The 22,552-nt window shown below is 50.4% G+C and overlaps 1 protein-coding gene across 1 annotated transcript; it reads right to left on the bottom strand.

Moving 5' to 3' along the window:
- Positions 1-303: 303 nt before the first annotated feature.
- LOC132389815 (natural killer cells antigen CD94-like) lies at positions 304-20,562 on the bottom strand. Its single transcript, XM_059962371.1, has 6 exons — positions 20,535-20,562; positions 17,309-17,403; positions 15,736-15,855; positions 1,953-2,095; positions 1,623-1,687; positions 304-1,296 (listed from the first exon to the last, which is right to left on the bottom strand). Exons 2-6 carry the CDS (start codon positions 17,373-17,375, stop codon positions 1,095-1,097), a joined length of 597 nt encoding a protein of 198 aa, XP_059818354.1. The 5' UTR covers positions 17,376-17,403; positions 20,535-20,562; the 3' UTR covers positions 304-1,094.
- Positions 20,563-22,552: the final 1,990 nt, after the last annotated feature.

The following is a 22,552-nucleotide window of genomic DNA, read 5'->3' as shown; positions in this document are numbered from 1 at the left end:
AGGCTGTAGCGAGTTCTGTACACAGCCGGCTACATCACGGCCGCAACTCTCCCCACCATCTCGGGCATCATCAAGCTGCGACGACTCGAAAAGGCGGCATCCATCACTGACGCGTCTCTCCGCACGGGGCAATTTCCCTGATCATTACTCCCAGCGGGAAGAGGCACAGGAGCCTGAAATCTGAACGATTCAGGAACACCTTCTTCCCTACGTCAACGCAATGTCGATCTCATGAACCCACCTGTACATTTTCGCTGTATTTATTTATTTACTTACTTATGTACTTATTTGTTTGCTTGTTTATTTATTTATTTACTGTAATTTACATTAACTTTACATATAAGTGCCGAACTGATCTCAGTCGGAGATATAAAAATCGGATCGTTATTCCGGTGGAATACATGCGACACGGACAGACAGGAACTTCGGCAACCCGACCTTCATCAGTCCGGGCACGGACACAGGAGACAGGACGTCATGTTGAAGTTGTACAGGGCGTCGGTGAGGCCGCGCTTGGAGTACGGTTTCCAGTACTGGTCGCCCTGCTGTTCGAAAGATGGCACTGAGCTGGAAAGGGTTGGAGGGAGATTTACGAGGATATTTCCCGTGCTCGCGGTGTGAACAGGCATGAACAGAGGTGGGGTAAGTCGGGGCATTTTTCCTTGGACCGTAGGGGTGACGATGCAGAGCTGCAAAAACGACGGGGTGCACAGATAGGGTGGATGCGCACAGTCCCCAGGGTCGTGGAATCGAGAATCTGAAGGCACAGGATTGTGCTGACAGGCAAGCGAGAGGAGGGAGATCGAGTTGATCAGATAGGGGAGACAGACGTAGGAGGGAGCCGGAAAGGAGAGGGCGAAAGACTGCCGGTGGGCGAATTGGTCATTGCGATTTGTCCCGTGATTAGGCCAGGATTAAATCGGGGGGTAGTGCTGGCTCATTTTGCCTGAGGGGCACTTTAAATCGCATTGGGTCAGACAGGGTAGGAGATATGGAGAGAGAGTGCGATAGAGGGATAGGGGAGTAAAGAAGGGCCGAGGGGCAGATGGGACATTGTCGGTGGGGTTGAGAGACAGGGGAGATAGCGGGGGTTGTCACATGATTGATAACTCCCGTATTGGATGTCGACAGAGATCCTGGATCTCCTCAGGAATATCCGGGTACACAGATGCAGCCGTCTCGCAGATGAAATGGTGTTCATTACGATTGCAAGGGGATCGCCTACTGGACGATTTACATTCAGTGCAATGGAGGTTCCCAGAGTGTGTCTTGTACAGGACATTAGAGGCCACTTTCCTGTCAAAAAGGGTTAAACAATCTCAACAAAAGCGAAATACATCCAGGAAACCACCACGAGAGTTTTTCACGGACTGTTCCCAATACACCGCTCTCTCACCGCGGCCCCGTGTCAGTCTCCAGACAGTTCCAACTACACCACTCTCTCTCCACAGCCCGGTGACCGTCTCCATACTAATCATACTCTCCCACTCTCTGCTTGGACCCGTGTCAGTCTCCAAACTAGTCCCACTGACCCTCTCCTTTACCAGAAACCTCTGTCAGTCTGCAATCAAAACGCACTGACACAGTCCAACAACACAGAGCCCTGTAAGTCCGAACCTCACCCGTCTTTACATTTTCCAATCCAGTATTTTCTATTTTGATGGCAGACAGCGTTGAAAAAAAAATTCTGTGAAAATAAAATTACAGTATTAATTCTTAGCAGGAGGTGTACTTTGCTTCTTACCCCAGGACTGTGTGATGTGACGGTGTGGAGGGAGATTCACTCAGTGTCTGACCCCGGGAGTGTGTGATGGGACGGTGTGGAGGGAGATTCACTCTGTGTCTGACGCCGGGGGTGTGTGCTGGGACGGGTCGGTGGGAGATTCAGTAGGTGTCTGACCTCGGGAGTGTGAGATTGCTGTGGATAAATCTCCTCACGGTGTTACACGTACCTTTTCCTCTGTTGTATTTAATTGAAGAAGCCTCGATGTGTAGTTTGAACATTGTTTCGTCGCTCCACGGTAAGATGTTTCAAACGTGGATATGAAATAACACCGATCTTCATTTCTGACCCAATCCTTGTAACAAGTTTGCTCTGGAAATCAGGAAAAATTAACTGTGAATCTCCCTCACAGTGCCAATTCGCCCACTTTAATTCAGACGCTGAATGTCGTCCTTCCAATATCCCACGCTGTACCATCACACACACGAGTGATCAGAGGCAGACCACTCCACAATCCATCAACACACTCTGTCAGTTCAGACACACAGCGAAACTCCCTCAGCATCAATCACAAATTCCCTGGATGAGATAGAAGATTGAAGTCCCTCCACACCATCGCAAACGACCGTGGTCAGGCGCAGACTGAGTTCCCTCCACTCCAGGGCGGAGATCCAAGGTGAGGTTCCCACCACACGTTCCCTTCACGCACTCCCGTGGTCAGACCCTCAGTCAAGCTTCCTCCACACCGAGCCATCACCCACACCAGCGTTCAGACAAAGAGAGGCGCTCGCACCTTACAGTTCCATCACACACTCCCGTATCGGACATACAGTGCAGCCCCATCCAATTTGTCCCAACACCCACACGGGGTCAGACACAGAGTGAATCTTCCTCCACACAGTCCCATCACACACTCCCGGGGTCAGACACAGAGTGAAGCTCCCTCTACACCGTCCCATCACACACTCCCGAGGTCAGACACAGAGTGAATCGCCCACCACACCGTCCCATCACTCACTCCCGGGGTCAGACACAGAGTGAATCTAACTCCACACCGTCCAATCACTCACTCCCGGGGTCAGACACAGCGTGAATCTCCCTCCACACCGTCCCATCACACACTCCGGTGTCAGACACAGAGTGAATCTCCCAACACACCGTCCCATCACTCACTCCCGGGGTCAGACACAGAGTGAATCTCCCTCCACACCGTCCCATCACACACTCCGGTGTCAGACACAGAGTGAATCACACTCCACACCGACCCATCACTCACACACGGGGTCAGACGCAGAGTGAATCTCCCTCCACACCGTCCCATCACACAGTCCGGTGTCAGACACAGAGTGAATCTCACTCCACACCGACCCATCACGTACTCCCGGGGTTAGACACAGAGTGAATCTCCCTCCACACCGTCCCATTACTCACTCTCGGGGTCAGACACAGAGTCAATCTCCCTCCACACCGTCCCATCACACACTCCCGGTGTCAGACACAAGGTGAATCTACCTCCACACCGTCCCATCACACACTCCCGGTGTCAGACACAAGGTGAATCTACCTCCACACCGTCCCATCACTCACTCCCGGGGTTAGACACAGAGTGAATCTCCCTCCACACCGTCCCATCACACACTCCGGTGTCAGACACAGAGTGAATCTCACTCCACACCGACCCATCACGCATTCCCGGGCTCAGACACAGAGTGAATCTCCCTCCACAACGTCCCATCACTCACTCTCGGAGTCAGACACAGAGTGAATCTCCCTCCACAACGTCCCATCACACACTCCCGGGGTCAGACACAAGAGTGAATCTCCCTCCACACCGTCCCATCACTCACTCCCGGGGTCAGACACAGAGTGAATCTCCCTCCACACCGTCCCATCGCACACTCACGGGGTCAGACACAGAGTGAATCTCCCTCCACACCGTCCCATCGCACACACCCGGGGTCAGACACAGAGTGAATCTCACTCCACACCGTCCCATCGCACATTCCCGGGGTCAGACACAGAGTTAATCTCCCTCTACACCGTCCCATCACACACTCCTGGGTTCAGACACAGAGTGAATCTCCCTCTACACCGACCCATCACACACTCCCGGGGTCAGACACAGAGTGAATCTCCCTCCACACCGTCCCATCACACACTCCTGGGTTCAGACACAGAGTGAATCTCCCTCTACACCGACCCATCACACACTGCTGGAGTCAGATGCAGAATTGATCTTCCTACAGAGCAATCACTAATTCCCATGGTGAGACACAGGGTGAAACCTCCACACCCTCTCATCAGATACTCCCGGGGAGAGACACGGAGTGAAACTCTTTTAGTCATCGTCTCAATACGCATTGCCGTCATCAGCCACAAAGTGGTTTCTCCTCATCATCCCATTCTACTGTCCTGCGATCAATCAAAGAGTGATAATCCCTTCTCTGCGTCCCATCAGACACATGCCGTGGTTTGGACTCAGAGTTAAGCTCCCACCTGATCACGCCATCACACACTCCCAGTGTCAACTCAGAGTGAAACTCCCTCCGCATTGTCCCATCACGTACTCCCGGGGTTAGACACAGAGTGAAACTCCCTCCACACCGTCCCATTACTCACTCTCGGGGTCAGACACAGAGTCAATCTCCCTCCACACCGTCCCATCACACACTCCCAATGTCAGACACAAGGTGAATCTCCCTCTACACCGTCCCATCACACTCTCCCGGGTTCAGACACAGAGTGAATCGCCCACCACACCGTCCCATCTCTCACACCCGGGGTCAGACACAGAGTGAATCTTCCTCCACACCGTCCCATCACTCACTCCCGGGGTCAGACACAAGAGTGAATCTCCCTCCACACCGTCCCATCACTCACTCCCGGGGTTAGACACAGAGTGAATCTCCCTCCACACCGTCCCATCACACACTCCGGTGTTAGACACAGAGTGAATCTCACTCCACACCGACCCGTCACGCACTCCCGGGCTCAGACACAGAGTGAATCTCCCTCCACACCGTCCCATCGCACACACCCGGGGTGAGACACAGAGTGAATCTCACTCCACACCGTCCCATCGCACTTTCCCGGGGTCAGACACAGAGTGAATCTCCCTCTACACCGTACCATCACACACTCCGGGGTTCAGACACAGAGTGAATCTCCCTCCACACCGTCCCATCACACACTCCCGGGGTCAGACACAGAGTGAATCTCCCTCCACACCGTCCCATCACACACTCCTGGGTTCAGACACAGAGTGAATCTCCCTCTACACCGACCCATCACACACTGCTGGAGTCAGATGCAGAATTGATCTTCCTACAGAGCAATCACTAATTCCCATGGTGAGACACAGGGTGAAACCTCCACACCCTCTCATCAGATACTCCCGGGGAGAGACACGGAGTGAAACTCTTTTAGTCATCGTCTCAATACGCATTGCCGTCATCAGCCACAAAGTGGTTTCTCCTCATCATCCCATTCTACTGTCCTGCGATCAATCAAAGAGTGATAATCCCTTCTCTGCGTCCCATCAGACACATGCCGTGGTTTAGACTCAGAGTTAAGCTCCCCCCTGATCACGCCATCACATACTCCCAGTGTCAACTCAGAGTGAAACTCCCTCCGCATTGTCCCATCACTCACTCCCGGGGTCAGACACAGAGAGAATCTCCCTCCACACCGTCCCATCACTCACTCCCGGGGTCAGACACAGAGTGAATCTCCCTCCACACCGTCCCATTACTCACTCTCGGGGTCAGACACAGAGTCAATCTCCCTCCACACCGTCCCATCACACAATCCCGGTGTCAGACACAAGGTGAATCTCCCTCTACACCGTCCCATCACACTCTCCCGGGTTCAGACACAGAGTGAATCGCCCACCACACCGTCCCATCTCTCACACCCGGGGTCAGACACAGAGTGAATCTACCTCCACACCGTCCCATCACTCACTCCCGGGGTCAGACACAAGAGTGAATCTCCCTCCACACCGTCCCATCATTCACTCCCGGGGTCAGACACAGAGTGAATCTCCCTCCACACCGTCCCATCACTCACTCCGGTGTCAGACACAGAGTGAATCTACCTCCACACCGTCCCATCACTCACTCCCGGGGTCAGACACAAGAGTGAATCTCCCTCCACACCGTCCCATCATTCACTCCCGGGGTTAGACACAGAGTGAATCTCCCTCCACACCGTCCCATCACACACTCCGGTGTCAGACACAGAGTGAATCTCACTCCACACCGACCCATCACGCACTCCCGGGCTCAGACACAGAGTGAATCTCCCTCCACACCGTCCCATCACTCACTCTCGGAGTCAGACACAGAGTGAATCTCCCTCCACTCCGTCCCATCACACACTCCCGGGGTCAGACACAAGAGTGAATCTCCCTCCACACCGTCCCATCACTCACTCCCGGGGTCAGACACAGAGTGAATCTCCCTCCACACCGTCCCATCGCACACTCCCGGGGTCAGACACAGAGTGAATCTCCCTCCACACCGTCCCATCGCACACACCCGGGGTGAGACACAGAGTGAATCTCACTCCACACCGTCCCATCGCACATTCCCGGGGTCAGACACAGAGTGAATCTCCCTCTACACCGTCCCATCACACACTCCTGGGTTCAGACACAGAGTGAATCTCCCTCTACACCGACCCATCACACACTCCCGGGGTCAGACACAGAGTGAATCTCCCTCCACATTGACCCATCATACACTCCTGGGTTCAGACACAGAGTGAATCTCCCTCTACACCGACCCATCACACACTGCTGGAGTCAGATGCAGAATTGATCTTCCTACAGAGCAATCACTAATTCCCATGGTGAGACACAGGGTGAAACCTCCACACCCTCTCATCAGATACTCCCGGGGAGAGACACGGAGTGAAACTCTTTTAGTCATCGTCTCAATACGCATTGCCGTCATCAGCCACAAAGTGGTTTCTCCTCATCATCCCATTCTACTGTCCTGCGATCAATCAAAGAGTGATAATCCCTTCTCTGCGTCCCATCAGACACATGCCGTGGTTTAGACTCAGAGTTAAGCTCCCCCCTGATCACGCCATCACATACTCCCAGTGTCAACTCAGAGTGAAACTCCCTCCGCACTGTCCCATCACTCACTCACGGGGTCAGACACAGAGTGAATCTCCCTCCACACCGTCCCATCACACACTCCGGTGTCAGACACAGAGTGAATCTCACTACACACCGACCCATCACGCACTCCCTTGGTCAGACACAGAGTGAATCTCCCTCCACACCGTCCCATCACACACTCCGGTGTCAGACACAGAGTGAAACTCCCTCCACACCGTCCCATCACACACTCCGGTGTCAGACACAGAGTGAAACTCCCTCCACACCGTCCCATCACACACTCCGGTGTCAGACACAGAGTGAATCTCACTCCACACAGACACAACACGCACTCCCGGGGTCAGACACAGAGCGAATCTCCCTCCACACCGTCCCATCACTCACTCCCGGGGTCAGAAACAGAGTGAATCTCCCTCCAAACCGTCCCATCACTCACACCCGGGGTCAGACGCAGAGTGAATCTCCCTCCACACCGTCCCATCACACAGTCCGGTGTCAGACACAGAGTGAATCTCACTCCACACCGACCCATCACGTACTCCCGGGGTTAGACACAGAGTGAATCTCCCTCCACACCGTCTCATTACTCACTCTCGGGGTCAGACACAGAGTCAATCTCCCTCCACACCGTCCCATCACACACTCCCGGTGTCAGACACAAGGTGAATCTCCCTCTACACCGTCCCATCACACTCTCCCGGGTTCAGACACAAGAGTGAATCTCCCTCCACACCGTCCCATCACACACTCCCGGGGTCAGACACAAGAGTGAATCTCCCTCCACACCGTCCCATCACTCACTCCCGGGGTCAGACACAGAGTGAATCTCCCTCCACACCGTCCCATCGCACACTCCCGGGGTCAGACACAGAGTGAATCTCCCTCCACACCGTCCCATCGCACACTCCCGGGGTCAGACACAGAGTGAATCTCCCTCCACTCCGTCCCATCGCACACACCCGGGGTGAGACACAGAGTGAATCTCCCTCCACACCGTCCCATCGCACACTCCCGGGGTCAGACACAGAGTGAATCTCCCTCCACTCCGTCCCATCGCACACACCCGGGGTGAGACACAGAGTGAATCTCACTCCACACCGTCCCATCGCACATTCCCGGGGTCAGACACAGAGTGAATCTCCCTCTACACCGTCCCATCACACACTCCTGGGTTCAGACACAGAGTGAATCTCCCTCTACACCGACCCATCACACACTCCCGGGGTCAGACACAGAGTGAATCTCCCTCTACACCGACCCATCACACACTGCTGGAGTCAGATGCAGAATTGATCTTCCTACAGAGCAATCACTAATTCCCATGGTGAGACACAGGGTGAAACCTCCACACCCTCTCATCAGATACTCCCGGGGAGAGACACGGAGTGAAACTCTTTTAGTCATCGTCTCAATACGCATTGCCGTCATCAGCCACAAAGTGGTTTCTCCTCATCATCCCATTCTACTGTCCTGCGATCAATCAAAGAGTGATAATCCCTTCTCTGCGTCCCATCAGACACATGCCGTGGTTTGGACTCAGAGTTAAGCTCCCCCCAGATCACCCCATCACATACTCCCAGTGTCAACTCAGAGTGAAACTCCCTCCGCATTGTCCCATTACAAACACTTGTTGTCAGACCCCAGGTGTCGCTCCTTCCGCAAGATCACATCACGGATTCCCGAGCTCAGTCACGGAGTGCAGCTTCTCCTCTCTCTGAGGTGAGGGATAAGGGTTTTGTGTGTTAACTCACTTGTTCTGCTAGTCAAGAGTTGACAGATTTGAGCCTTGGTTTCATTCATCTCCTGATATCGTTCCCAAAGATTCTTGTAGTCCCGGTCGGAGGTGATCAGGGAGTGTCGAACCTGTGATACTGAGAATAGCAGTGAGTACAGAGTAACTGTTACGCTGAGTGGCGTGTCCTGGCGATGTCACACTGTAGGGCTTGTCGACCAAACGGTGAGCGGCGTGTCCGTGTCACGCTCAGTATACTGTCGGTGTCACGCTGAGGGGCTTGTCGGCCAAACGGTGAGCGGCGTGTCGGTGTCACGCTCAATGTCCTGTCGGTGTCACGCTCAGTGTCCTGTCGATGTCACGCTGAGGGGCTTGTTGGCCAAACGGTTAGCGGCGTGTCGGTGTCACGCTCAGTGTCCTGTCGGCCAAACGGTGAGCGGCGTGTCGGTGTCACGCTCAGTGTTCTGTCGGTGTCACGCTCAGTGTCTGTCGGTGTCACGCTGAGGGGCTTGTCGGCCAAACGGTGTCACGCTCAGTGTTCTGTCGGTGTCACGCTCAGTGTCCTGTCGGTGTCACGCTCAGTGTCCTGTCGGTGTCACGCTGAGGGGCTTGTCGGCCAAACGGTGAGCGGCGTGTCGGTGTCACTCTCAGTGTTCTGTCGGTGTCACGCTGAGGGGCTTGTCGGCCAAACGGTGAGCGGCGTGTCGGTGTCACTCTCAGTGTCCTGTCTGTCTCACGCTGAGGGGCCTGTACGTGTCACGGTGAACGAGGTTTCGGTGTCACGTTGAGTAGCGTGTCGGTGTCACTGACAAAGGATGTTCGGTCTGATAATGAGTGATTTGCCGGTATTGTTTTGATGGTTGTGTCAGAATCAATGTCAGGGGTGTCTCCTTTGTAAGGACAGGGCCTGGCTCTGTGCCGGTGTCACGGTAAGGGGTGTGATGAGGTCACAATGACAGGACTGGCGACGTAATGTTGAGGGACGTGTCGCTGTCACGATCTGCGGTTTGTTGGTGTCCCTGTATGGGGAGTAAACTTGAACAGGTATATGGACAGGAAAGGATTGGAGGGTTATGGGCAGATTGCGAGCTACTGGGACTTGGTGACAGTAAGCGTCGGCACGGACTAGAAGGGCCGAGATGACCAGTTTTCGTGTTGTAATTGTTATATGGTTATATAAAGTTTCCCAATTTTCCAGTTTCCCATTGCTCTTGGCAAATGCTCCCTCATCCCATTGTGGGTTCACTGTGAGGGAAGAGTCGGTATCGCGTTGTATGTAGGGTCGGGGTTACTGTGAGGTGTGTCTGTGTCACGGTGAGGGTTGTGTAGGTGACGTCCTTGTGAATGTCACTATGTGTGCTTTGTCGGAGTGTGTCGGTGTTACGGTGGAATCAGGTCTTGTCACGGGGAGGTTCGTGTAGTTCGTGTCGGGTCAGTACACAGAGCAAGTTGCTGTCAATGTGAGGGGCGAATAGATGCCATCCTGATCGGTGTGTCAGTGTTACATTGACTCTCGTGTCGATATCACGCCGAGAGGTGTGACGTTGTCACGGTGTCGGGTGTGCGGTGTTACAGTCTGTGTTGTGTTGCTGTCACTGTGAGTGACGTGTCGCAGTCACTTTTCTGGGGTAGTCGGGTGTTGTGACTCTCACAATCAGCGGAGTGTCTGTGTCACGGGAGGGATGTTTAATTGTCACGGTAAGGCTCGAGTCGGTGTCACAGTGTGAGTGTTCTGTCGGTTCACGGTGTGAGACTACGGTCGTTGTCAATGCCGGGTACAATCGGTGTCACGAAAAAGTCCGTGTCTGTGTTACGGTGAGAGGCACGTCGATATTATAGCGAGGAGCGTGTCGGTATCACAGTAAGGGTGCTTGTAGGAGTTAATGTGAGTGGCGTTTCTGTGTTGCGGTTAGGAGTGTGCCGGTGTCACTGTAAAGGCAGTGTCGCTGCCGGTGACAGGCGTGCTTGTGTCGAACTTAGGGGCGCGTCAATGTCACGGTCAGGGGCTTATCAGTGTCTGTGGTATGGTGCGTGTCATATTTGTGTAACGGTAAGGTTTCCCAAAAACACTTTATTCCAAGCTTTTTGTTTAAGCTCTGACTCCACCCGGAGCCTGTCAGTCTCACCATAGATGGAGAGCCCGGCGACTATCACGATAAAGGCGGACGTCACGAGGCAGAGCAGGCAGGTCTTACGGTGCGATCCATTTCTGATGTTCTCCAGCGTCCCCTGTTTACGTGATCCTGTGGAGCGTGTGCGTGAATTCAGCGTGACTCCTACTGTGACTGCCTCCCACCCAGCAGCCCCCCTCTCTCTTTCCACCACGATCATCCCTTCCCTCTCTCAATCTAATTTTAGCCGTCATCGCTTGGATTACAAATTCCTCAACCTGACAAAAACTGACAAATGTCTCACTGAATCCATGAAATGGGGAAAATGAAAGTTCGGTCGAGATTTACGAGGATGTTGCAAGGAGTCCACGGGCTGAGTTGCGGAGAAGGGACAGAGAGGTTGTGGCTCTATTCATTGGAGGGTGGTCACCACCTTACAGGGGTGTGAAAGACCACATGGGGCACAGGGAAGGTGAATGCGCACTGAAATCCCCTCTAGGACCTGAACACTTGCATATATGGCACGTAATCCCTTCACAATGACGTCATTCCTGTGAACTCTCACCTGCCCTTGCAGTCACTAAAATTTCTCCGGGTCCCGAGGCAACGGGAGGATCCTCATCTTCATCGATGAGGGGTTCGTCCCTCGGAAATTTCAGCTCTGAGTAGGTGGAGGTCAGGCCGTCTGGGAGACAGAGAGAGAGAGAGAGAGAGAGAGAGAGAGAGAGAGAGAGAGAGAGAGAGAGAGAGAGAGAGAGAGAGAGAGAGAGAGAGAGAGAGAGAGAGAGAGAGAACGTGAGAGGTAGGCAGAAATAAAAGGGGGAGTTATTGGTAAAGAATGGGGCAACGCGAGCAGAGAGAGTAGAAGAATGAGTTGGCAGAGAGAGGGCTGAGAGGCAGGGAGAGAAGCTGGGGGAAAGTATGAAGTGAGAGGAGAAAGAGGGACAGAGAGGGTTAAAGGGATAGATAGACGTTGGAGAGGGAAACAGGGCAATGGACTGAAAACTGTTAGAGAGAGCAGCGGAAAGAGGAGGGATGCGAGATTATGAGTGAAATGGGAGTCAGTGGGGTGAGAGAGATACCGAAAGAATGAGGGAGTGTAACAGTTAGAGGAGGATGAGTGTCAGTTATGAGGGAAGAGACACATGGAGCAAGAGAAAAATGGTGAGAGGCAGAGTTTAGGTTTCATTATTTTTTTAACGTTGTATTATTGTCGGCAAACTTTATTCATTTTTCACATTATGGATTCATGACTGTCTTGAGGGGATTAAAATGTTGTGTGAACTTCCGTACACTGAATGGTGTGTTTTTTTTTGTTTGTTTGTTTGTTTTGTGGCTGCTGGCAAGAGGAAAAACGTTCCAGTAACGCTGTCCTCCAGAGACAAAGGCTCAACTCCTGGCATGTCGTTCAGGGGAGTCTGTACGTTCTACCCGTGACCCAGTGGGTTCCTCCCACAGTCCAAAGACGAAGCAGTCGGGACGTCCACCCGTCATTGTAAATTGTCACGCCATTCGGCTCAGTCTAAATCGGGGATCTGCAGGGCAGCGACACCTGCAGGCCCGGATGAGTGCATTCTGCAGTGCAGTTCAATAAATAAATAAATAAATAAATAAATAAATAAATAAATAAATAAATAAATAAATAACGCTAAATAAATATGTGGGGGAAAAGACGAATCTCGGTTTGCGATATGTGTATACAATCGGACCTCCCAGTGTTTGTGAATTGTTTACCACTCTACTTCCCGCTTTACAAACCCACCCAACTACGCATCATCTGCAAATATATCAACCCACCCATCTACATTTACATCCATATCATTTATATGATTTGTAGGCCACATATGATGACAGAATATATTATTAATGGTAAGACTCTTGGCAGAGTGGATGATCAGAGGGACCTTGGGGTCCTAGTCCAGAGGACACTCAAAGCAGCTGCGCAGGTTGACTCTGTGGTTAAGAAGGTATCCGGTGTATTGACCTTCATTAATCGAGGAATTTAATTTCGGAGCCGTGAGGTAATGTTACAGCTATTTGGGACCCTCGTTAGATCCCATTTGGAGTACTGTGCTCAGTTCTGTTCGTCTCACTACAGGGAGGATTTGGAAGCCATACAAAAGGTGCAAAGTGCTAAAAAAGGCACAAATGCCACCCAGCTGGAAGGAAGCGATAATCTCAGCTGTACCGAAAGAAGGCAAGGATAAAATGTAATGTAGGTCATTTAGAACCACATAACGATCAGACAGCTTTTATACAACAACACTAAACACAAGACGATATACGAAGGACACTTCACATTATGGATCACATACAAGAACTGAAATCGAAGCAAAAGTGATAAGTGTGGACGCTGAAAAGGCATTTGCCTCTGTTAATTGGAATTTCCTTCACAGAGTTTTACATAGATTTGTTTTCTATGAGACAATTACTAAAAATATACAGGCGCCATATGAAAACCCTACTGCGAGGGTTAAAATTGAATGCATATTTATCAAATAGTTTTGCCCTGGAAAGGAGCACGAGCCAGGGTTATGCATAGTTACCGCTAATCTTCGCGTTATATCTGGAACCATTAACTCAAAACTTCAGACAAAATGAAGATATCAGGGCATTACTATTAAAGGGACAGAGCATAAATTGGCTTGTTACTTGGATGACATTTTTATCTATCTCAGGCAACCAATGTACTCTTTACTTAAATTGATGCAATCCTTTGAACAATATGGTCAATTATCAGGATACACGTTCAACGTAGATAGAACACAATTACTTTCATATAACTATAGACCAACAAATAGAAAGCAGATAAGCAGATATCCCTGGGCATGGTAAACAGAGTCTTTCAAATATTTTGGCATCATTATGCCAAAAGGTTTGCAAGTTATCAGAATGCAATTACCAGCCTTTATATCTATCTATCTATCTATCTATCTATCTATCTATCTATCTATCTATCTATCTATCTATCTATCTATCTATCTATCTATCTATCTATCTATCTATCTATCTATCTATCTATCTATCTATCTATCTATCTATCTATCTATCGATATATATATAAGGAATAAATAACAAATTGGAACCTAGATCATTTTTAGTCTCAGTTCAAGAATTGAATCTATTAAAACGTATGTTCTGCCTAGACTATTATATTTTTCCGACCCTACCAATAGAGATCAAGAAAAAATAAATTCAATGAATGGAACAAAATGTTATCAAGATATACTTGTCAAGGTTAAAAGCCTAGAGTCCATCTCATAACTTTGCAATTAGACAAGGAAAAGAGGGGAATGAGGCCTAATTTCTCTTAGAAATTATTATTTTGCAGCACAATTGAGAGCTGTGATATGTTGGTACAACCCATCATTTGACGCTCAATGGAAAAACATTGAGAAGTGAGTACATCCCATCCCCATACAGGCAAATGTATTTGGCAACAACCTACAAAGGTACATAATTACGATTGATAACCCATTGGTGAGATGGACTCTGAAAATATGGAAATCTATTACAAAAGAATACAAACTAGAGGGTGATATTGCAGTTTTTAACATGGTGGGCATACGTCTCGGATTGTGAAGTGAATGATACATATTTTCACGCTAGTGGACCGTTCAATAGTTTGGAAACAAAGGGGTAGAAACAGTCTTTGAGCCCGATGAGACGTTCTTCCATGTTTTCTGTCAGATGGGAATGTGGGTTTTGGAATGACCAGGGTGGTCAGACCGGCCGTCCTTCATCAGACAGGATACGTAATTGAGGAGCTGGGAGGTCACGTTGCAGAGGAACATGGTGCCGGCGAGGCCGCACTTGTCGGACGGTGTTCAGTTTTGGTCACCCTGCACTGGGAAGAATACCAGTCGGCGGACAGAAATAACTGCAAGCTGCATACGAGTGAGTTCGAATGAATCAAGGACCGTGTAGACGATGATGGAGGAGATGCAGGCTGCCATTTTATGAAAAGATTTTATTCCCCTCTTTGTGACTTAGTCGCATGGTTAATCAGAATTTTAAAGTGTGGGTGATGCCACAGGCAATCGGCTGAACAAGGGACCGTTTCCAAATTTGAAGTTATTTGTGAGGTGTAATTTGATTGACTATATCACGCAGAATAGTGAATGTTAGTCAGTGACCGGACTGCGTGAGAAAGCTGACTGAAAACATGGAGCCATAAATTGCGGAATTTGATTTGCTGGTCAGATGACAATAAGCGTATGGTGGCTTGGAGCAGAGCCAATGAAAAGGCGTTAAAGGTGAGACCCGTGACGTATACCCAATGACAGTGTAATGCAATATATGAATCGGTAAGAAACGAGCATAAAAACAGACGAGTCAAATGTGTCGCCGGAGGTAATTCTGAAAGATATAACTGTCTCCAACATTACAAATTCAAAACGCGGCAATCCAAGGAAACAGTGTCCAGCAACAGAAAATCCTTTCGTAACTGGTATTATCTTTGATTCACTTTTACCACTCATGGAAGGTCTGGGTGACTTATCTGGTGTGGGCACAAAGTAGTTAGTGTTTGAACTCACGCTCTTGGCAGGTTAGACAATAGGAGGACCTTCCGGCAAATACAGAACTCCCTGTCCTCCCTGGTCATTATTCGGGCTGAGTCTTGTAACTAATTGGACAGGAAAGAGTTCAGAGGGACACTTACGGAGACGTTGTCTGGACTCGAGACACTGGATGACACGGAGAGGTCAGGCAAGTTGGGAGTTTATTCCTTGGGGCGCAGGAGTGACATTACTAAGGTGTACAGAACCAGGATGGGCGGATGGGCACCGGCAGAGTGAATGGACGCAATTATTTTCACTAGAATTGGAGAACCGAGGAACAGAGCGCACAGGCTCAAGATGAGAGGAGGAAGAGATTTATTTGGGGAGGCGAGTGGCAACCTTTTGTTGCCCAGATGCTGGTTCGTCTACGGAACGACCTACCAGTGGTAGTGGTCTATTCAAATGCATTATAAACCTGGGAACTTGGCTGCATGACTCGTGAAACCCGCCAGAATGACGTCATCACTGCGACCACTGACCTGTCTGTGCAGTGATTGGCTGCTCGCCGCGCACCGAGGCGATGGCAGGATCCTCATCCTCAACGATGAGGGGTTCGTCTTTCGGAAAGTTCAACTCTGAGTAGGTGGAAGTCGGATCTTCTGGGAGAGAAAGCGGGAGAAAGAGAGATCGTTAGCGAATTGGAAGAGAAAGGACAGAGTGATGGAACAGTAAGTGGGGAGGAGAGGCACCGAGAGAGGGATGAAAGGCAAGGAGAGAACGTGAGGGAGAGGGGATTGTGAGCGGCGGGAGCTGGGAAGACAGAACAAGACAGAGAGAACGTGAAGCTGATGGATATACATGCGATGGGGAATGGGAAGGGAAATGGAACAAAATAGGGGACAGAGAGTGGAGAGAGACAGGGGGTAGAGAGTGGTAGAGGGACATGAGTACCAGAGGTTTTATGAGTGAATGGGCAGTGAGAAGGGTGAGAGAGACAGAAAAAAAGATGGGTAGATGGAGGGCAGCGGGCAAGTAGGAGAGGGGGGAAGTACAAAGGAAACGAGCGGAAAGGGTGATAGGGGTACAAGAGAATGGTAAGAGAGACGGGAGAGAGCGTGAGGGAGAAAGATCGGAGCGTTGGATAAAGAATGGGAGAGTGCATGGTGCGGATCAGTGGAAAATGGAGGGGGCAGCGAGAAGGGATGAACAGGCAGATAGATTGACAGAGATGGCACAGAGCGAGAGGGTGAGAGGAAGCAGAGAGTACTCGTAGAAATTGGGAAAGGGACGCCGGGGAGGGGTAATAGAGGGGAGTGTGTAGAGCGTTTGGGCGATGAGAGAGTGACGGGGAATGAAGGGGAGAGTGGGAGAAAGAAGAAGAAGAGGGAAAAAGAGGACAAGAGAAGTGGTTGAGAGACGGGATTGGAAGCAAGTCGGAGTAAGGTGAGAGAAGGGGGAGAACAGGCAGCGAGTCGGGGTGAGAGAGTGAAGAGGGAGGAGGAAAGAGTGGGAGGGACGAGAGAGGGGGAAAAGACGCAGATAGTTGGAAAAAGAGAAGTGAGGGAAGGGGGGAAGAAGAAATGTGAGAGGGAGACAGAGATATAGAAGGGAGTCGGAGAAACAGTAGAGAGAGGGACAAGGAAGAGAGAAAGTGAATCGACTGTGGTAAGAGTGAGGTTAACATTTTGGACCGCGCCTTTCGCACTGTCGTCCATCTTCCCCAGTCCTCCTGCGGTGTTTCCTACTCCGCCGATCCCCACAACACTCCTTTCTCAATGCCCCTGCTCAACACTTATTCCACGGTATTAGCTCCAAACCGCACTGCCGATGACATTCTCTCTCCACTGACACCTCTCACAGCACTCTCTTTTCATCCTATTCCATAGCTTTCCCCTTATGACGCCTCTTTCCGGCGCTGCCTTCACGCCCCTTCCCTGAGCGCAGGCTCCTCACTAACCCTCCAACAGAGCACCCTCTTCATCGCCCCTCCCGTCCGTTCAGCTGGGGACAGAACAGTGAGTGTCAATAAGGCTCCCTGCACCCGTCCGATCAACGCACACGGTATCAAACACTGAATGAAGCTCTCTTCCCCGGTTTTACTGCCCCACTCACCGTTGGAAGGAGACTGTGGACCCGTTTCTCCGAACTTCACATTCACGTAGGTATTGCCCTCGTCCATTTCGTTCAGGGCTCTCTGCGTCTCTGAGCTGAAAACGACCGTTGTCAGAGGAAACCCGCGTTGAGAATGCGCCCAAACCGACACGAGCAAACACCAGATGGACAGCTGATAAAGAGAGGAACCGAGAGCAGCGGGAGGAAGTGCAGGCTGCCAGACAGATTGAGGATGTGGGAGAGGGTGGTTCAGAGATATTCAAATGGAGGGGGGAGAGTGCTGAGAGTGGGGAGAAAGGTGGAGGGGTGATTGGGAACCGATTGGCGCTCATCGGGGGACTGCAGTGGGCGGAAGTATACTGGGTGAGAGGAGCTGACAGAAGGGCGACTGTGGGGAGAGAGATGCGAATGAAGGGAATGTAAGCGTGAAGAAGAAGGTAAACGGGAGGAGGACGGAGAGAGATAGAGAAATAGAAGTTGACGAGATTTGGAGAGATTTCGGGAATAGAGGGAGAAATGATGAAATTGGTGAATTGGAGAACGACGAGAGGGAAGCGGTATGTGAGGAGCGGCGAGGAGCAGAGTGAGGGGGAAGGGAGCACTGCAGAGAGGGCAGAGAGATGCGTGAGGAGCGTTGGAGAGGAATGTAGTCAAAGGATGTAGAGAGGAAGACAAACAGGGAGTGAAAGAGAAATGGAGTGGAAAGAAGGGAGATGATATTGAGGGAAGGGGGTAATGGAGGAGGGATTTGTGTCACTCATACAGAGGTATTTTTTTTTTCCGGGAGATATTTATTCACCGTTGTTTCCTGGTTTGCGCGTCGGAGCTTCCTCTGCCGGGCCTTCAGACTTACTGTCTGCGAGAAAGCACGGACACAGAACAAACCCCACCGAGGTGAGTGAGTACTCCCCCTCCGTCTGAGGTAGATTTCACTCCTCGAAACTTGTTCCCTCCACAAAGTTTCCTCGCTTTCATCGCCCTGTGGCGCACTCTGTCTCTCTCTCTCTCTCTCTCTCTCTCTCTCTCTCTCTCTCTCTCTCTCTCTCTCTCTCTCTCTCTCCCCTCCCTCTCTCTCTCGCTCTCTGTCGCTTTCTCTCTCTCTCTCTTCACCCTCTATGTCTCTCTCCACTCTCCTGCATTTCTCTTTCGTTCCACTCCAACAATTTCACACTTTCCACTTTCCCTCTCTCCCCATCTGCCCTACTTTCTTCCACGGCCCCAAAACCAATATCCCTGTCGTTTTGACCTGGAGATATCCTCACCCACCCACCCACCCACCGATTGCAACCCGACCACAGAACATCCTGCATATTCCCCGTCTCCTGCACTTGTCGGGGGCGGGTTTGGCGATGAGGTGCCATTTGGCCTGGGATGCACAGCCGCCTCTCACTTTTACATTCTCTTTCCCCTTCCTCTCTTCCAGTGGCCAATAACGCCACCTCCAACTACTTCTGCCTATCTCCCTCCCTCCCTTCACCCCGCTCCACACATCCACACTCAGATCCCCGTTTTCCGACGCCCCTTTCTCTTCCTTTAATCTCCCAATTTACGAAAGAAGCCTCCATTGCTTCATTGTGCAGAAAATTGTGCAGATTCACCAGTCTCTGGGAAAAGCAGTTCCTCCTCATCTCCCTCCTAAATCAACTAGCCCGAAACTAGATGCTACGTCCCTTAGTTCTAGTCTCTGCCCTCTCCCGTGGAAACAACTTCCCTGCCTCTATTTTATCTACACCTATCATAATTTTATATGCTTCTCACAGATCTCCTTTATTCCTTCTGGATTCCAATGAGTGGAGCCCCAGGCGACTCAATCTTTCCTCATATTCTCACCCCCTTATATCTGAAATGAACTTGGCGACCCTCATCTGCACCACCTAACAATCCAGTATATCCTTCCTCAAGTAAGGCGACCAGAACTGCACACAATACTCCATGTCTGGCTTCACCAGGACCCTGTCGAATTGCATCTTAACATCCCTGTTCTTACTTTCAATCCCTCTATCAATGAACGCCAACATGTCATTTCCCTTCCTGACGGCCTGCTGCACCTGCAAACGAACCCTTTGTGATTCATACAGAGGAACATGAAAGTCCCTCTGCACAGCAGCATGCTGCAATCTTTTACCATTTAAACAATAATCTTCTCTTCCATTTTTCCTTCCAAAGTGGATGACAGTCGATTTACAAACATTGTACTCCATCTGCCGGACCCTCGACCAACTAAACTATCAATAATTCTGTGCACACTCTACGTGTCGAATACAGAATTTGCTTTCCTACACAATTCAGTATTATCAGCAAACTTAGATACATTGCACTTACTGCCCTCTTCCAGATCGTAAGTGTGTATCGTGAGCCACTCTTCCACCCATGCGAATCTCTTCGGCATCCATCATTTAGTGAGCCACTCTTCCACCCATGCGAATCTCTCCCGCATCCATCATTCAGTGAGCCACTCCTCCACCCATGCGAATCTCTCCCGCATCCATCATTCAGTGAGCCACTCCTCCACCCATGGGAATCTCTCCCGCATCCATCATTCAGTGAGCCACTCGTCCACCCATGGGAATCTCTCCCGCATCCATCATTCAGTGAGCCACTCCTCCACCCATGCGAATCTCTCCCGCATCCATCATTCAGTGAGCCACTCGTCCACCCATGCGAATCTCTCCCGCATCCATCATTCAGTGAGCCACTCCTCCACCCATGCGAATCTCTTCCGCATCCATCATTCAGTGAGCCACTCCTCCACCCATGCGAATCTCTCCCGCATCCATCATTCAGTGAGCCACTCCTCCACCCATGCGAATCTCTTCCGCATCCATCATTCAGTGAGACACTCCTCCACCCATGCGAATCTCTCCCGCATCCATCATTCAGTGATGTCTGCAACAACATACCTGCCAATCTGCAACTGCGCTGCGAGTTCATCTTCTTATTCCGTGAACCGTGTGCGTTCAAATATAATATAACACCTCCAGTCCTGCATTCATCCTCTCCGATTTTATCTGCTTTTTACTGTGCAACACATCCCACTGACTGACAAGTTCCTCAGACAAAAGCCTCTCCTCACTACACATTGCCTCTGTTTCTAAATCAGCAACCTCATCTTCAGCACAATCATCTGCCTTTTCTCCGGTTCTTCATTCATTGAAATATCTTCAGCCCGGCAGACTATTGAGAACATGTTTATCCTTTCTATTGCTAACCGTGTCTCAGTTCTTACCAACATCACCCCGGAAGCCTCTCTAATCAGGCCTGCTGCATTTCCTGGATGTTAGCAGCCCAGAGGATCTACACTGGGCCCAACACGTTGACCCGCTGCAATTCCTCTCTATCCACAGTCGGTCTAAGGCGGGTGAAAACTCATTTGTTCTCCACTGGACCATGCACCAACTGGACAATAGCAATACTTACGTCAGGCTGCGGTTTACTGACAACAGCTCAGCGCTCAGCACAGTCATTTCCTCAATTCTAATCAACAGGCTCCAGATCCTGCGGCCGGAAACCTCCTTCTGCAACAGAACGTTTGACTTCCTCTTCGGGAAACCTCAGTCAGTGTAGATCGGTCATAACCTTTCAGATCTGCAGGTGGTATGAAGATAGATTAGGGAAATGGGCAAAGCGGTGGCAGATTGAGTACAACTTGTGGAAGTGAACGGTCACGTACTTTGGTTCAGGAAAAAAAAACTTGCAGATTTTCGAATGGGGAGAAATATCAAATAGCTACGGCGCAAAGTGAATTTGGGATCTTCGTCCTGGATGCCCTGATGGTTAAACTGCAGCTGGATTCGGTGGAGACGAAGGGAAATAGAATGATCGGACACATTTGCAGAGGACGGAAATATAATTTCGCTCGCACGACAGGCTGTAGTTTTAAGGTGCCTAGATGTAGGTACAAAGGAGATGACAGGGGTAAGCTAACTGTTCCCTTTTCAGTCATAGAGGTCACCTCTTCAGCAGTATCCCAAGTTGTTTACCTGCTGTTGTGGAGGATGGTCACACGAGTCCTCTGCACTGGCTGCTTAACTGTTATCCCCCGTCTGGCTGTCACCCAGTTTGCTGTGTCCTGCACCTCTCAATATGTCCTATCTATCGCCCCTTCAGCCTCTAGAATAACTTGTTCCATTTCTGGTAGCATCTCAATAGATTTATACTGGGCATATCACATTTACACGCTGAAGGTTATCTCTCTCTACAGTGGAGCTACAGCGGGTGCAATCTAATGTGCTCTCCACTGGGCCTTGGACCTTCTGGACAACAGCGATACCTGCATCAGGCTGCGTTTTATTCACACCAGCCCAGAGTTCTGCACAATCATTTCCTCTGTTCTAATCATCAAGCTCCAAATCCGGAATGATTGCATCTCCCTCTACAACAGAATATTTGTTCTCCTCATCAGGAAACCGCAGTCAGTGGTGATCGGTCATAAGATTTCCGATTTAGAGTCGGTGTTGAAGTAGCAGAGAGGCGACAGAGGGGATCAACAATATCAGGAGAACGGGCAAAGGAGTAGCAAGTGGAATACAGTGCCGGGACGTTTGTGTGAAAAAGTGTAGACTATTTTCTAAATAGAGAGAAGATTCAACAATCCGCGGCGCAAAGGGATTTGGGAGTGCTTGTGCAGGCTTCCCTCAGGTAATTTGTCGATGGAGTCGGTGGTGAGGAAGGCAAATACAAAGCCAATCAAAACCCCAGCAATATTCCTTCCTCCCTCTTTCAATAACCATGGGATGAATTCCATGAGTTTCCGTGGACCTAGCCAACTTATTTTGGAGGCCCAGCACTGCTGTTCCTTGACTTAATGTTTTAACGTATTTATGCACTAAATACTAAGCCCTGATTATCCAAAATCTGTTTCCTTGTAAAATATTGAAGTAAAGTACTGTGTTATTACCCCCGCACATTCTTGGTGGAATGAGTCTCTGGCTGAACGTACTCCTGTGCCTAACCATTACATTATGGAGTGGATGGGAGACATTGTCCAAGATGGCATGCGACTTGGACAGCATCCTCTTCTCAGACACCGACGTCAGAGAGTCCAATTCCACCCCCACAACATCACTGGCCTTACGAATGAGTTTGTTAATTCTGTTGGTGTCTGCTAACAGCGGTTTGCTGCCCCAGCACACAACAGCAAACATGATAGCGCTGGCCACCACAGTCTCGTAGAACATCTTCAGAATCGTCCGGCAGACTTTAAAGGACCTCAGTCTCCTCAGCAAGTAGAGACGGCTGTGACCA

This window comes from Hypanus sabinus, unplaced genomic scaffold (assembly GCF_030144855.1).
Source record: "Hypanus sabinus isolate sHypSab1 unplaced genomic scaffold, sHypSab1.hap1 scaffold_666, whole genome shotgun sequence".
Classification (NCBI taxonomy): domain Eukaryota; kingdom Metazoa; phylum Chordata; class Chondrichthyes; order Myliobatiformes; family Dasyatidae; genus Hypanus; species Hypanus sabinus.
Note: the sequence above shows the minus strand (reverse complement) of the source record. Positions and strands in the feature narration are given on the sequence as shown.